The 17936-nt window shown below is 54.1% G+C and overlaps 1 protein-coding gene across 1 annotated transcript in view; it reads left to right on the forward strand.

The window, feature by feature from the left end:
- The window catches only part of LOC144951640 (uncharacterized), a 26914-nt gene extending 9581 nt beyond the window's left edge, over positions 1–17333 (forward strand). Inside the window, exons 2-3 of the mRNA XM_078881930.1 lie at positions 16204–16383; positions 16954–17333. Of these exons, the coding sequence (XP_078738056.1) occupies positions 16212–16383; positions 16954–17333 (552 nt within the window). The 5' untranslated portion in view covers positions 16204–16211. The remainder of the gene's footprint in view (positions 1–16203; positions 16384–16953) is intronic.
- Positions 17334–17936: the final 603 nt, after the last annotated feature.

Consider the following 17936-nt stretch of genomic DNA (forward strand, 5'->3'; position numbering starts at 1 on the left):
GTGACGGATCGGCACCGGATAAGAATTTTCAATTAAAATACGTCAAGCGGCTACCTCGAGAGGAGAGGCGCACGCTCACCGCGACCCCGAGCGACGGGTGAGAAGCGACTCGTGGGCGAGCGAGCGCGATGCGAGTTTGAGCAGCGCGTGGGCTCGGGCAGGAAACGACGCGAGGAGGGCTGGAGGACTTTGTGGCCCAGACTACGGGGGGGGGGGGGGGGGGGAGCAGCCTAAGGTGGTAACGTCGCCTGCGGAGATGGAGCTGCGTAGAAATCAGCCACGTGGTGCGGGAGCAAGGTGGTAACGCTTGCATCACGAGACCCGCGAGTGACGACGACGGGCTTGGGGGAAGGCCTTCGTCAAACAGTGGAGAGATGAAGGCCAACGGCGATTGCAACGGCGATTGCAGGCGGCGATGGAGAGCCGTGCTGTACGCGGGGCCCTTTCCCCCCCCCCCCCCCCGTTTCATTCCAGGTTCCCAATTTGAGGCGCGTCACGCACGCCGTCGCAAACAGCAAGAATTATCTGACGAGCACGACATCAATTTCGGCAGGGGGTGTTTTTGCATCACTTCGCCTCCCGCTCGTGTGGAGCCGGTCTGTCCTCCGCGCCTCGGGGTTCCCGCTGCGAAATTGTTCACCTTGCACGGCCCCAATCGCAGGCAGAAATGTTGTGTATTTTTCTTTAGGATTTTTAATAATGACATTTTCCGCAGATTGTTATTATTTTCTGTAATTCTAAATAGTATTTAGTTTTTCTTTCTCTCTCTGTCTCGTATTTCAGGGTGGTCTCATTTTGATAAATAAAGAAGATTGATTCCTGTTAACCCTCGATTGTACCTTAACGGATACGCGTGGAACATTCGCCATTTAGTTTGAGTCAAGAAATTCTTTACTCGGCCACGTTTTGATGTATCTCAGCAGAACAACAAACGGCGGTGACTGTCCACTTGCCAATTCCTGCTTCGGCTAAACAATCGCATCGTGCGAGGGCCTGCGGTTAGCGTGCAGATGCGGCGCTCCATAAGTCATGGCCCACTGCAAACTAAACACAAGTGCGCAAGCTTCTTTTTGTTCTCAGATGAAACAAATTATTTCACGATGCTGCTACTGCTGCTGCTGCTGCATTGGCAGCGGCGCGCAAGCCCTGTGAACAGAATAGCTCTCAACACGCCCGTCAGCGACAACTGTGTGGCCTTAAAATAAAATAAAAAATAGGCAATGTTTAGGGTAATGGACCTTTCTCATTGATGTGCTCCGAAGAAAGGAGGGCCATTGGCAAAACAACGCCGCTTGTCATACGCCTGCTATTTCTTTCGCGTGCCGCCAAGTGCTATTGACGAACGTGTTGACTTCTGTCTGTTGTCCCAGCGGTCGTCTGTTTTGCGTATATATCGACGTGCAGTGAATGCGCCCAGTCGATATTGAGAAGAAGAGCGATGCAATTTAATGGGTTTCTTTCCCCCCCATTTGTTTAAGCAGCCCAATTTGCTTCTTATTTACAACGCGCTGGGAATGTTACGTCCATCTGTGTGTCCATTTATTCCGGGGGTTTAACTTTTGCATTATTTCACAGAAACCTATAAAACCCATGAACCCTGTGACGGCATCTTGCGGAAGTCTTTGCTAAGATCCGTGCGTATTTTTGCCCGCAAGATTGACAGTGAAATGCTGCGATTCAAAATAAGTTTAATTGGTTTTTTAGGCCATGTAATTATGTGACCGTATTTGTGTCGTTAGTACGCTCCACCACCGTGACCGCCACCACCTCTCTAGGCGTGGAAACTAATTAAACTGTCACGTGGCGTACAAGCGTTTAACTTGGCGCCAATTATGATTATTTCGGCTCCACCGTGAGTTGAAAAGCAATTCTCGCAGCTAAATTTAGCAGCAATTGGATAAACGTCTTCCAACGATTGTCCTTGCTCTGTTGTCCTCATTTTTCTAAAGGAAAAATATAAAATTTGAACACGGTAGTTTCCAGTTGGGACAGTCATCGTTGTACCTGGCTGAGATGCGATCATCCGCACTCGAGAATGCAGTTGAATCGAGGGCGTTTATCCGGATTTGAACAACATCGGGCTGTCGGCAGTGCCAGCCGTAAGGGTTTTGACCTCTGAGCCACCCCTTCACCTCTGATACAATCTATTTTCACTTGCGCATCTTAAGCACCGCGTTGTCTTTGACTCGGTACGCATTCGAACCCCGCGCTATTGAACCTGCGCACCGCTCTGCGGTGGTGCGGGGGCCGTCGAGTCGGGGTAAGGGTTGAGAGGGAGAAATACATCGTGTCATCGGGAGCGACTGACCTCGTTTTAAGAGTAAATTGTAAATGAGACCAGACGCTTCAGAGGATAAACCGACGGGCCTGACCAAAATTGGCGATGGAGATGTCACGGATTGAAATGGAGCAATAAGGGAAACCAGCAGATACCAATATTGCACGGAGGAAGCGGCATAATAATGCAAAACATTGTTTTGCACGCTCACGCTGTGCCCATCCTGTCGTGCCCCTCCAACGTAACGCGTAATGAAAGGACCTGGAGACCGTGCTGCTGCTGCTGCGTTGGATTTTCGTCTTGTTATTCCTCTCTTTCCATCGCTGCCCGTGGCTCCGTGTTACTGTCGCGTCGTGGAACGGCTGTGTTACTCATCCGGCTAAGGACGAGGAGGAGGAGGAGGGGGGGGGGCATTGAAGAGGCCTTCTCTAACTCGGAACAATTATGACGGCGCAACGCTTGTCGTCGCGTCTCGGGCGGGGCGCCCACTCCGTGCCTTCGCCGCACTTGACAGGATTCAATGTAATGGCGGTCAGGGCGATTAGTGATCCAGCGCTCACCGATTCGCTTGCTCGCTGACCGGCAGTCAGCCGCCTGCTTATCACTCTTCTATTGCTACCACCACTGCCACGGTTAACATTTACTTCTCGCGAACTTTTCCGGCCACCACACTGCAGGTCTCAGCAACAGACTCACCCTCTCACTCACCCTCTCACTCACCCTCTCATTCACCCTCTCACTCACCCTCTCACTCACCCTCTCACTCACCCTCTCATTCACCCTCTCACTCACCCTCTCAACCACCCACCCTCTCGCTCGCTCACTTAATCACCCACTCGCCACACTGCAGGTCTCAGCAACAGACTCACCCTCTCACTCACCCTCTCATTCACCCTCTCACTCACCCTCTCAACCACCCACCCTCTCGCTCGCTCACTTAATCACCCACTCGCCACACTGCAGGTCTCAGCAACAGACTCACCCTCTCACTCACCCTCTCAACCACCCACCCTCGCTCACCCACCCACCCACCCTCGCTCACCCACCCACCCTCCCTCGCTCACCCACCCACCCTCGCTCACCCACCCTCTCGCTCGCTCACTGAATCACCCGCTCGCCACACTGCAGGTCTCAGCAACACACTCACCCTCTCACTCACTCACCCACCCACCCTCGCTCAACCACCCTCTCACTCGCTCGCTCACTTAATCACCCACTCGCCACACTGCAGGTCTCAACAGTCACCGTTTGTTCCTGGCCACTCAGCGTTGTTGAGCCTTTGGGCCCTGTGCTCGGCAACTGTGATGAGTCACGGCATGAGGAACGGCGGAACGAAATGTGGAAACGGTGTACTTCACCCCACACAGACTTACACAGAGACCCACAGACTCACACAGAGACCCATAGACTCACACAGAGATCCACAGACTCACACAGAGACCCATAGACTCACGCAGAGACCCATAGACTCACACAGAGACCCATAGACTCACACAGAGACACATAGACTCACACACAGACCCGTAGACTCGCACAGAGACACATAGACTCACACAGAGACCCATAGACTCACACAGAGACCCATAGACTCACACAGAGACCCATAGACTCACACAGAGACCCATAGACTCACACAGAGACCCATAGACTCACACAGAGACCCATAGACTCACTCACATAGAGACCCATAGACTCACATAGAGACCCATAGACTCACACAGAGACCCATAGACTCACACAGAGACCCACAGACTCACGCAGAGACCCACAGACTCACACAGAGACACATAGACTCACACACAGACCCATAGACTCACACAGAGACCCATAGACTCACTCACATAGAGACCCATAGACTCACATAGAGACCTATAGACTCACACAGAGACCCATAGACTCACACAGAGACCCATAGACTCGCACAGAGACCCATAGACTCGCACAGAGACCCATAGACTCACACAGAGACCCATAGACGCGCACAGAGACCCATAGACTCACACAGAGACCCATAGACTCACACAGAGACCCATAGACTCACACAGAGACCAATAGGCTCGCACAGAGACCCATAGACTCACACAGACCCGTAGACCCACACAGAGACCCAAAGACTCACAGACACCCATAGACTCACACAGAGACCCATAGACTCACAGAGACCCATAGACTCACAGAGAGACCCATAGACTCACACAGAGACCCATAGACTCACAGAGACCCATAGACTCACACAACGACCCTTAAACTCACACAGAGACCTATAGACTCACATAGACACATATACTTACACAGAGACCTATGAACTCACACACAGACTCATGGACTCACACAGAGACCCATAGACTAACACAGAGACCCATAGACTCAGACAGAGACCCATAGACTCACACAGAGACCCATAAACTCACACAGAGACCCATAGACTCACACAGAGACACATAGACTCACACAGAGACCCATAGACTCACACAGAGACCCATAGACTCAGACAGAGACCCGTAGACTCACACAGAGACCCATAAACTCACACAGAGGCACATAGACTCACACAGAGACCCATATACTCACACAGAGACCCATAGACTCACACAGAGACCCATAGACTCGCACGGAGACCCATAGACTCGCACAGAGACCCATGGACTCACACAGAGATCCATAGACTCACACAGAGATCCAGACTCACACAGAGACCCATAGACTCCCACAGAGACGCATAGACGCACATAGAGACCCATAGACTCACAGAGACCCATAGACTCACACAGAGACCCATAGACTCACACAGAGACACATAGACTCACACAGAGACCCATAGACTCACACAGAGACCCATAGACTCAGACAGAGACCCAGAGACTCACACAGAGACCCATAGACTCGCACGGAGACCCATAGACTCACACAGACCCCATAGACTCGCACAGAGACCCATAGACTCACACAGAGATCCAGACTCACACAGAGTCCCATAGACTCAGACAGAGACCCATAGACGCACATAGAGACCCATAGTTTGTTGTCCTTCCCCCGCACCTCCGATGAGCATGGTTGGCTACGTGCAGTGCGAAAGAAGTTCAGCGTATGAACAGGTGCGTGTATCGTCTGGACTAACGACCAACACGTCCTGAGGTGGCCTTCACCCACCCACTTCTCACTCGGGCAACTGCAGAGCACAGACTTGTATGTTTCACGACTTGTCGTTCTAACAACAACAAAAATTGCAATATTTATGAACGCATAAATCACGAAAATCAATAACAGTATACAATTCAGAAGAATAATTCAAATAATGCGTTTCTACTGAGGATCTCATCAATGATTTTCCTACTCTCTGGGACACTAATTAGCAATCCTTTAAAAATTACCCGCCGTCATATTTCTTGTTTGTTTTTTCAATCACGCGATATGCTCACGCGATATTCGAAGCGCTGAATTCTACTCTATCCCCGCTCCCCGTCGGGGTCACGCTGGGTAAAAGTCAACGACTGCACTGAAACTCAGCGATTTCTGATCGGTGGCTTCAGACGCACGCATTCTCTCGCCCCATCCGCTCAAAAGTTCGCGTGCACGGAGCGCGTTGTCGCGATTAGGGGGCCGTTCGGGGATTCTTTTTTTTTGTTTACCTCCAGGATTTGAATTCTCACCATTACCTGGGGGGTGGCGGTGCTGGCGTACCGTGACGCTGCCGCCCCGGTCCGGTGCCACCGTGGTCTGACGAGAGATGACACGTTCGCATCGTGATCCTGTTGCGCCGTCGCCTACAATCGGTGCCAGCCGCGACGATTGATCCTCCCCCCACACCCCACCTGAGTTTGAGAAGCCAGCGGCATTGGGTGAGGAATCTGACAGCGACCTCGCCATGGTGGGTCAGATGTTAACTCCCTCGCCTGGTATGCAGGAGGCCGGGGGTTCGATCCCGACCCTGACGCCTCCTGCATATTTGGAGTTTGTGTCTCTCTCTCATCATCATCACGGTGGCTAGGAGATGTTGACTACCTCGCCTGGTATGCAGGAGGTCGTGGGTTCGATCCCGACCCTCACACCTGCACAATGGAGGCTGTGTGTCTCTCTCATCATCATCACTGTGGCTAGGAGATGTTAACTACCTCGCCTGGTATGCAGGAGGTCGTGGGTTCGAACCCGGCCCTGACGCCTCCTACATATTTGGAGTTTGCGTGTTCTCCCAGTGGTCGCGTGGATTTGTTTTCCGGGATCCTCCGGTTTATATCTCCACATGCAGATTATTTACATTATTTTGGCTGCTATAAATGACCAAATGATGGTGCCACTTTGTTGAGCTGGCATTTGTGGCCAGGGTCGCTTCTGAAAAATAAGTGAATACCTCGGTGGGCTTCGCCTGGTAGGATGGGGGTGGTTTAGTTTGACTTGTATGTGTTTTGGTGATTTCTTGTGCGTTGCACTCCCATCGTTTTGAAGTGTTGTTTGCGGTTGTAACGTTGTTACCCCTACTGGACAGCTGTGATGAAAGATCATCAAGGCTCATCGGATTCCTCCAGCACAAGCAACTATTGTGATTGTGAACGAGCTGGCGCGAGCTGCGAGCGACGGTGCCCGTTGCGTTTTGATTGCGATGATCCTTTAACCCCCCTCCCCAAAATCAATGAGCCACTGAGGCGTCGGTGCTCACGCCACCCCCACCACCACCCGCCCATTTGCAGCACCGAGCCAGTGGTGGTAATTCCATATTCCTATGGCGGGGGGGTGATATTCTCGTGGGAAAACCAACGTTGAAGACGCTGCCGGCACGTGGGGCGAGACGTCAGGACAACGTGCCGAAACGTCGCAACGGCCCTCACCCGAAAACGTCATCGGAGAGCGCGGGCGGTACCCAGGCAGCTCATCTCCCAGCGGTGTCACTGACCACGTTCCGATGGCGGCGGCGGGGGCGCGAGTTGACCTCGGGCCACCGCTGCCGACTTCCCGGCACAGCGGCGCTCATTTCATCGCCCCCACCGCCCCCACCGCCCCCACCGCCCCCGCCGCCCCAATCCAGGAGTTGACCCCTGAACCCTCCAATTGCTAGCCGCCCGCCCTACCGCTGAGCGATCCTACCACCACCACCACGAGGGATCCAAGCAAACTCGCGAGGCTGGCCTCGTGCCAACCCCCTTCATTGTGCGATACGAATAACACAGAAAAAAAAAGAATATAATTAAAAAAAAATCTACATAAACGAACAAGGCAGGAAAATAATGCATATGCATGGGTTCTGCGACGCTGTCCAACGCCCATTTGTTCACCGCGCTGCGCGATTCATCGGCAAGAATGTAGTCCTTTCAAGGCCCGCGGCGTGTGAACCACACATCGTGATATCGTGTCGCACGTAGTGTCTGAATGCAAAAAAACACCGACTACGTGCGAAGGGTTGACAGCGAAGGTTCGGAGACGATACGAAGCAACGCAGACGCAGTAACGTGTCATGCTGGTCTGTAGCAACGGCGATCACGAATAAACAAAACAAGGGAGCTTTTTGTCTGGGTAAAAAAAACAAAAATGACCTAAAATCACAGCTCCGTCACCCCAGACATTTTTCCCAGCAATTACTTCGGTACGGGTTTTCTTCTTCCCATTCAAGTCACTGGGAAAAGCAACTGGCTTAAAACATCTCAGCGCTTGGGAATTTTGTACTCAAATCTGTAAATGTCGAAATGAAACTCCCCCTCCGCTCATCATAACAGACATTTCTTGTTACTGTATATGCAATGCTATTTGTAATTGACTCTGTACAGTCATCTACTTGCGAGGCTGAAGCGGCACAGCGCTGCAAACGCCTCTCCAGCCGTCGCTTTGCGTCGACTGTCAACGAACCCCGCGACTTCGCCGGTGCCTTGTCCTGGTTGGCAACCGGCCGTGCAGACGCACGCGCTCACGCACGCGCCGTGCCACCCATCCACGGGCAGTGCCACCCACCCACACGCCGTGCCACCCACACGCAGTCCCACCCACACGCAGTGCCACGCACACGCAGTGCCACGCACACGCCGTGCCACGCACGCACCGTGCCACCCACCCACACGCAGTGCCACCCACACGCAGTGCCACGCACGCACAGTGCCACCCACACGCCGTGCCACCCACACGCAGTCCCACCCACACGCAGTGCCACGCACACGCAGTGCCACCCACACGCAGTGCCACGCACGGGCAGTGCCACCCACACGCAGTGCCACCCACGCGCCGTTCCACGCCCCGGCAGTGCCACCCACACGCAGTGCCACGCACACGCAGTGCCACCCACACGCAGTGCCACCCACACGCAGTGCCACCCACACGCAGTGCCACGCACACGCAGTGCCACCCACACGCAGTGCCACCCACACGCAGTGCCACGCACACGCAGTGCCACCCACACGCAGTGCCACCCACACGCAGTGCCACGCACACGCAGTGCCACCCACACGCAGTGCCACCCACGCGCAGTGCCACGCACACGCAGTGCCACCCACGCGCCGTTCCACGCCCCGGCAGTGCCACGCACCGACCGTGCCATGCACGGGCCCTGCCACGCATTAGCAGTGCCACGCACCGACCCTGTCGCGCACGAGCCACGCATGCACCAGACCCGCCACGCGCGAGCCACGCCAAGCTCGCCCACTCATGGCGTGTGTCCTCTCGTCTAAACTCCACCTTCCTCGGCTACACTGCCTTCCGGCAGATAAAAGCACTCGGCTGACGTTTTGGGCAATGACCCTCTTTCAGAGCGAGATTACTGTACGGCTTTAACTATTTAAATGGTGTGTGTGTGTTGTAGTCTTAGTGGGGAGCGGTGGTGCAGTGTTAGCAAACTACGCACAAACCCAGTGATCGAGTTCGAATCCTGCTCATGATCCAACAAAAGTGGCGAATATTTGAACCAGTCTTGGGTCTCCCTTAGGCCGACTTGGCCTCAAATGAGTGCCTGTTTCAATGTGCGCACATCGCACACACGAGGGAGACAAAGGCGGCCAGGCAGGCGTGGTGCTGTCCGCCTATCCCATCAGATGCCATGGCGACCTTCGTAGGTGATCGCCGACAGCACTTGCCCCAAGATTGCGTTAAAGGCTATATGGGAGACCTTTGCCTTTGTACTTTTACCATCCCTACGATGCTGGAAGCTATCACTGCACAATTTGGCCCTGAGCCAGACTCTGAAGAAGAGTCACAGATACAATGCGCTACTTTGCAAAGCATACAAAAACACGTACGTGTGTGTGCGGGGAGCGGTGGTGCCGTGGTTAGCGCGCTGTGCGATGAACCCGGAGGGCCCGAGTTCGATTCCTCGTCACGGCAAACATCCCAGGTTCCCCCCACCCCCCCCCACCTCACCAACCCCCGCACTGAGGTTTGGTCCGACGTACCCCCGCGAACGTGAACGTCACGAGGCGGCCTTCATCCAGCAGTGGAATTGACAAGCGAATGATGCGAAATGAAATTGAGTGTACGAGCATGCCGTTTCACCACCGCTCAGACGCTAGAACCTGCGGAATATTATCGATTTAAAGCTTTCGTGACTGCAGGGATTCATATTCTTGGCTCTTTCGGTAAAGTCACGTAGAGGGGAAATAATAAAAGAATAAAAATAAAACAATAAAATTCTCACGACGTTTCAAAAAAATTCCTGCTGTGGTTTTCACACCTGATGACGATTGCTTGTGTTGCAATCGAAACGTCGTGAGAATTTAATAGTTGTAATTTTATTATTTTATTTCCCTTCTACGTGACTTTACCGAAAGAACCAAGAATATATATTTCTATCATCAGGCAGTTGTAAATCTCGAATGCGGTGCTCGTGCTCCGCTACCAACGCAGCCGCGGCGAATGCGTTTGATTTCTCTCGCCGCTCGGCGAGCAAATGACATTTTTGCAGCAATCCACTCCTGAGAGACAAAGCGGCAGCGCCAAGGCTAAAGGCAACAGCGGCCGCAATTATTGTCGAGTAATTGGAAGCGAGCCCCCGCGCTCGGGGCCCGTCGCCGTCGGCCGCGGCATCGCCGCCTTCTCGCGCGGCGGCGGCGGCGGCGAGAAGTGGTCTCTAACCAGGAGTTGAGTTTCCTCAACATCTGCTCAAAAGCGTGGCTCTCGTGCCAGCTCGACAGACGCTCCCTCCGCCCCGACCCGCCACCCCCCACTCCCACCGGCGCTCGGAACGCTACAATTTGCCACGCGAGATTCAGCGCGGGCCCCAGCGGCTCTTTGGATGACACGCCACGCGGGCCCCGTCGGCACGCGGCGGGATGCCGCCGGCGCCATCCCGCCCGCTCGCGGCGACTGAGCGGCCTCGGCGATAATTGCGGTTTGCGCGGCGCGCGTCCCCGTGATTTAAATGCGTGCGGCAGCGTTTGCTCGGAGTCAAAACGGTAACGCCGTCGCGGGCAGAGCGCGCGAACGCATCGACGGGGTTAATCGAGGCAGTTAACCATTTAGCGGCGGAGAGAAATGTGTTTTATACGCACGCAAAGACAAAGATCCCCCGTGTAGCCTTAACAGACTGTTGGGGCAAGTACCGTTAGCGAGCACCTATGAAGGCCGGCACGGCACACGAGGGGGTGGGTGGCCAGCACCACGCCCGGCCGCCTTTGTCTCCCCAGTGGCGATGATTTTTACCGCACCAGGCATCGTTCTCCCACGCAGGCATCCGCCGCTTCTGTAACTAAGTTGGGCTTCCCCCCCCCCCCCCCATCGTTTGAAAGTTCTTGAAGTGTGGTGGTGCCGCCGTTTTAAGGGGCGGCGTGATGGCGAGGGGGTGGGCGAGGTGGTTTTGACATTGAGTGAGAAATGAGGCCGAGTTTTTTCTCTCCCCCCCCCCGCCCTCTAAGCAGAGCTCTCCCAAGTTGTGGTCTGACCCTGACTTTAAAATTATCCTCACATTAACGCAGGCCAGCCTCGGGCAGGCGTCTAGAGTATTTTAATTGCAGCCACATGAAAGCACTTTTCTTGCTCTTGTGAGTGAGAGGGGAGGAGGAGGAGGTTTTTTGCGAAAAAATAAAATAATTAGCAAAGGTGCCGTTTTCGATTTTGTCCGTTGACGTACAAAGCGTTGGCATCGCCAGAGGCGTGGAGATGAAAGGCGTCAGAAGGTGAGGTGGTGGTGGTGGTGGGGGGGGGCGGCCGGGTTCCCTTAGAGAATGCTACGCCGAGTCGTGTCGCGTGCGTCACTGGCCACTCGCCCGCTTCCCAAACTTTGCGCCGCCGGCTGCCAGTTGCCCTGCGCGGCGATCCCCTACGGCGGAAGTCCGTTTCGTGGTCGGGGGCGAGAACTATCGCGCGTTGTTTTGTTGTTTTCTTTTTACTTTTTTGTCGCACCGTCGTCTGCGCTCGTGCATTTTCTCCTGTCGCGCTTTGCGGGGTTTGTCTTTTCGTCCGCGCGTGTCCCTGATCGATTTTAATTGAACTCTGCACTCCGGGCCCTTGCGCCTGATTACCTTGACCCATTGTATATTATGTTTAAATTGCCCGTTATATTGGGCCTCCGCTTGCAAACGAGACACACAGCCTTCAATATACCCCCTCGTGTGCATATTGCGAACGATGATATTGTGTTACGTAGATAATCAGAGAGGGCATTGCAACAGGGTTACCCATAATGCAATGTACCAGAAACGTTTCTTTATCATTTTAATACGGGTAAGCTTATGTATTTTACATGTTTGACTATTGAAGGATTTGTTGCTAAATAGCTACAAATAGTTAGAATTATTCACATGCCGATTTGCAAATTGTTCATCAGAAAACATATTTTTTAATCTTATAGGCCTCATGGTGTATAGTGCAAAATCATTGCATATTAATATCTTTTTTTTTGGCCACGCAATGTTATTTTAATCATTTACTTAACTCGATCTTGAAAGATTCATTAGGTTTTTTTTCGATGTAAAGCTTTCGTGACTGCAGGGATTCATCTTCTTGGTTCTTTCGGTAAAGTCACGTAGAAGGGAAATAATAAAATAATAAAAATTATACATAATACGTCGTGAGAATTGTATTTTATAATGTTTTATTTTTATTATTTTATTATTTCCCTTCTACGTGACTTTACCGAAGGAACCAAGAAGATTCAGTAGCCGTCACCGGTGGAAGCAATTAGCGACTGCAATGAGTACGAAAGCAAACAGCGCTCCGTGTGAAACAGGCGCATATCTATGCACATCCGCACGCAGCGGCGGGTACGTACGGATGTTCAGCCCAACAGAGCCGGGTTGAGACGACACGTGAGCGGCCGCCTCCCTCCTAGGCCGCATCCTCGCCAGCTCGCGGCGGTGGGGACGCCGTTTTCAAAGCGGCCTGATTTGCGGAGACGCGAGCGGGAATTAATTGACGCAAAGTGGCTACGGCTAATTAATTGGGGAGGGGGGGGGGGAGATCGAAGCCTCACCCCAGTGGCAACGAAAACTTGCCCGTGGCCCGCGAGAGCGATCGGTTTTATTTTTATCGCCGCCAATTATGCGACTTAGAAGCGAAACTCGTTAATGCTTTCAATGCGGCTGCCAATTTACCGCAGTTTGCCGCGACACGACTCGCACATTTTTTTCCCATCTAGTGATGCGATTTGTTTTTAAATGTTTTAACAACAAGAGAAGGTCGCAATAAGATTTCGGCTAAATAAGCTCGGCTCCGCAAGTATTCAGAATTGTACATATATATACACAATTATTATTACGCACACGGTATCGTGTGATTTATCGGTGGATATCGACTCGTGAGTGGTTATGAGAGACCCTGTGACCATCCCTGTGAATAGCAAAATACGAAATGAGTAACTTTGCAAAATAATTTACGGACGAATGCGAAAGACCATCCCAACTCGTAATGGACGACAACGGTGCCGAGTAAATCAACGAAGAAGCGCGTGTCCGGCGGGTCTTCTAAGCAAGCCTCCTAACCACAACATGTGCGTTCGGTTTAAGCGTCTAAAATCATTAGCGGCTTAAAAAACAACCCAGCCACCGCAAGTGGAAGCGACTGTAATGGCTTCTGACCTTCAGCTCCGCGCGCTTGCGAAGCCGCCACGAGCCGCGGTGCGTAAGTTGGTGTAATTGCGGCGGAGGGTTTTTTTGTTGGGGGGGGGGGGGGGGAGGCGGGTGCAATTGCCCGCGCCGTTTGCCCGCCATCTGGACCGAATTTGTGCCAGTCTGTAATGTTGACGGGACCTCTGTAAGTGACCGCGGGCCCAGGAATCTTGGGCCTTGAAATAACTCGGCGAGCCGACGTGTTTTCGCCTTTGCGATTATATATATTCCCCCCCCCCCCGCCTCGCCACCCCCCCCACCACCTTCCAAAGAACTTAAACTTTTCCTTGCTCGTTATTTAATGTAACGTATATTTAGATATTTACGTCAAAACACACACCGTGCGCCCCCCCGCCGCCCCGCTATCGCAAGCAGGCGGTTTTGGCATTCAAAGCGAGTGGCCCCCTGGAACAATGTCCTCCGCTACATCTTGGCAGCGCTTCAAGGGTTCGAGTCTCCGGACGTAAAATGTGGCTTTAATAACGGCGGAGTCCACAAACGGGAGGGATGGATACGATAACTCAGTTTTTTTTATCCGCCGCGGGTCGTGTCGCGGCACTTGCGGGGCCGTCGTTTTCGTTTTTGTAGCTTAGGAAAAAAAACTAAGACTTGCCAAGAGTAAAACTTTTTTCCCAACGTCCGTTTGGGATTTTTAAGAGAGCGCTCAAATGCAAAAAAAAAAAGCGCTGCACGCCATATATATAATATAAATACGTTCAACATTACGTATGTAACTTTTAAAAATATATCATTTGTAAAAAACTTAATGATTCCGTCATCGTTTGCAATGAAATAAATTATGTATTTTCTATCCTTTATAAATGTAATACATTTAAGTAGGAATTTTTTTTCACGTCACAAAATCAGGCTGGCTTGTGGAAACCTTAGCCCATTCGTACGATTTTTCGTAATAAAAGTGTGCCATTGTTTTTTGGCAAAGAACACGCCATAATTAGGCATCGGCCTCTCAGGGGTTTACTCCGAGGCTTTGCGCATCACAATTTGTCACGGCGATTCAATTAGCGCGTTGCTGTAATTAGAAAAAACAAAACCATCTCGAACAATTACGACTCATTTAACGCCGACGAAACGTAAACATGTAAAATTTAAAAAAATTCCGCGGTAATAAAAAAAAACATTTTTTGTTAGTTTCCGCGGCTGGCGCAAACTCCGACAGCGACACCTCGCGTGCGCCCGCGAGTTTTCGGGGGGCGCGCGAGTCGCGACGGCGCCGCCGCCGCCACCCGGTACTTGCGCGCGCACACACCCTGGGTATTTCCGGGCGGCAGCGCCAACGTGGGCATCCGTGGCGCCCCGGGCTTCTCCGCGCGCCAATCCATCGCGCGGCGGCTCCTCCCGCGCAGTGGAGCGCTGGCGCCGGCTCTCCGTGCCCGCGCGCGACGTCGGCGGCGGCGGTGCCGGCCGTGCCGGCGCAGCCCGGGTACGGCCGGCGGGGGGGGGGGCGGCTGCGGATGGCTCCCCGGCATGAGCCAGCTTCGTTTAGTGAGCGCGCGGGCGCTAATTAACATTTACTGTGAAACGAGCTACGTTCATTTGCCATGCAAATTTTTTTTTATCCAGCCACGGCGCCCCCCCCCCCCCCCACCTCGGCTGTCTCGCCGCACCCCCTCCCCGTTAATTGTACTCCAAACGCACGCGCCGGTGGCGGCGCTTCTCGTAATTTTTGCAAGACATTCCCGGCGACGTCTGCGGGCGTTTCATCTCCCTTGGCCGCTCGTAGGTTCCAGGCGAAGGAGGAGGCAGGCACGGCGCCGCACGTTGACGAGGCGGTCGCGGAGCCCACGCGCGGCGTGCGTATATATATATTTCTCCCCGCTTTTTTAATCCATACTCGTTATTACTCGTGCAGACGTCGAAAGCCTTGTATCCAGGGTTGACTTCAAAAGCCGCCATTCACTCGGCGATTTGCATGTTCGCCGCGCGTGCATAATCTACATAATTAATTCCGCGGCACAATTTTAGGGCAGTGAAGCGCCTTTTGTCGTTTTTTTTTTCCTCTTGTCTTCCGCAGCTCCTGGAAACAATCGACCCGGTTGTTTCTCCACGCACAATCAAATCCACCGCTAAGACTGTAGGCAAACGATATGAAAAAAAAATTAGAATAAAAAAAGTTGAACAGCATTCCACCACCGTTTCTTCTTCTTTTCTCGCTGCAATATTTGCAGTGCCATTCAGAAGCCCGGTGCATCATTTTTCTCTTCTCCGCAATCCTCTTATTTGCTTGGCGCGTAATTTTAATTGCAAAAAAAAACAACAACATCCCACTTGCTTATTTTCCTCGCTCGCATTGCATCTCCCCCCACCGATCGCTGCGGCAAGTTTACCCCCTTCCTCGAGCTTCATTACGCATTCGGCTGCAAAACTTTGCCCGTGAAATTGTGCCAGGGAGCCGGGGGGCTGATTAATTCAGGCTTGCCAGGAGGGCCCTTCCTAATTAACATGCAGAATGGCAGGCAAGTTGTCTGGGTCTTGGCGGCGGCCCAGGGTGTAAATTGTCACCCAACGGTGGGAAAGCCCGAGGAGAGAAGCCACTCGGAAAAACAAAGGCAGACAAGGAAAAATAATCAAGACGGGCAGGGCAGAGCCGCGCAGAGCCGAGCGAGCGTGTGCGCGCGCACGCGCGTACTGCACGTCCGCCGGCCTGCCACTGCGATGGCTCCGAGCGTGGCAGTGAAAGTATTCGCACGGTGACGTCCGCATCCAAAACTTCGGCCCCGCTCAAAAGGGGCGTGAGTGGCGGACGCCGCTAATTTTTTTTCTCGTCGTCGTTAGTGAATTGTAATCCTCTTCGCGATCGAAAATCGCGACCGCCTTCAATCGCCCCGCGAGCCCGAAAATTAACGGCGCGATATTGGCGAGCGTATTGATCGACTTTTATCATTCGAACTTCAGCGCCGGTGATGGCGGCGGCGGCGGCGACGGCGGTGACGGCAGCGGCGGCGGCGGCGACGGCTGCGGTCGTCTTGTGCGGCGCAGGTGGGGAGAGCTTGGCGGAACCTCGCTGCCGTTGGCTGCAAGGCCGGCCTAGCATGGCGCAGGCACGCGCACGTATATCCCCCGTCGTCGATCACGGTGAGCAGGATTAAAAAAAAAAACGACTACATCACGATGCAAACCAATTAGAACGGCGCTGCCGGTCGGAGCGATGCGGGCCTCGGCTCTTGAGTAGCGTCACCAACTCCCTCGAACGTGGCGGCACCTCTCCCTGTAGTGCGCAAAATATAAAAAAATAAAATAATCAGAACGGCAGGAACACGGCGCGCTAGCCCGTCCGCCTTGCACCAGTCCTGCCGCAATGCCAGCGGACCGCCATTTATATCCAGGCCATGCACGCAGAAGCTTTTGGCCTGATTGGTCTGCGGTATTGATCATCCCCTGAAGCTGATAATGTGCCTGTCAATACTCATTTCTTTTGCGAAAAGCCCCACGCCATTGTTTGGTGATTTCCCCCCCCCCACCCCTCTCTTCTTTTAAATCGACGTGCATTTATTTATTTTTTGTTCGTTGCCGAGAAAATTTATAGCAATTTTTTTTTAGTTTGTGGGGGTTATTTATTAATTTGTCGTTTAATTTCTCAGCGCTTGTTTTTTCTTCTCACGAGAAATTCACCCGCCCCCCCGCCCGCCGCTCCCCCCCCCCCAGACAAAAGGTTGGTTTCAGCACGGGTGGGGCTGCTTTCCCCGCCGCCGCCACGACGAGCCGGCTGGCGATGCCACCCCTTTGTCCGTGCCCGCGCGCGGCGTACAGCGAGCCGCCCGCTCGGAGCGCGGCGCGGGAGCGAGCGAGCCGTGCCAGCGGAGCCCCCCGCCCCCCACCGTCCCGGCTCCCGCTCGTGGCGTCGGCGAGCCCCGGCACGCCGCGGCGGCGGCGTTCGCGCCGAGCCGCGCCGAGCGAGGCGTTCCCCGCCGCGCGCGCCGGCGGCGCGGATTCCGAGCCGGCTCCCCGCCCCGAGCCGCGGTGTCGGCTGGCCTCCCGCTCCGAGCCCGTCGTGCCGGCGAGGGCTTCCGCTCCGAGGGCGATGAGAGCGCGCGATGCCAGATGCCGCTCGGAGACGATGCGCGCCCGATGCCAGCGCGACTCCCGCTTTGCCAGCCTCGCCGCGCTCGCGCGTCGTGCCAGCGGCGCCATCTGCTCCGACCGCGACGCCGGCGGAAGCCGGTCTGCCTCGGCGCGTCTCCCGGTGCCAGCCAAGCCTCCCGCTCCGTGACGGGGGGCGAGCGCGGTGCCCCCACGTCCGCGCTCGCGCCTCCCCCAGCTCCGCGCCACTCACGTCGCCCCCCGCCCCCCCCCACCCGCCACCTTCGCTTCACCACCCTCGCCGCCCGTGCCGCCCTCCGCCGCCTTGCGCCGCCATCGCCGCCTTCGCCGCCGGTACGCCCGCAGCTCCTTTGCCAAAAAGCGGGGCGTGCGCGTCCGGTCCAACCTCGGTGCGTGTTTGTGGATGTTCGGAGAAGACGGCGCAGATATCGTTTGTGCCGGTAAAGCGCCACTCTGCCATCAAAAATGTCCGCGGGTAGAGCCCTCGCGACTCTGAGCGCAAATCACGCTCCTTTGTATCTCGCGCTGGCGCTTTTCAGTTTTTTCTTTCCCCGCTATTTTTAAAGCAGAGAAAGAAATAGCAACAA

The sequence above is a fragment of the Lampetra fluviatilis genome, chromosome 63 (genome assembly GCF_964198595.1).
Source record: "Lampetra fluviatilis chromosome 63, kcLamFluv1.1, whole genome shotgun sequence".
Lineage (NCBI taxonomy): Eukaryota > Metazoa > Chordata > Hyperoartia > Petromyzontiformes > Petromyzontidae > Lampetra > Lampetra fluviatilis.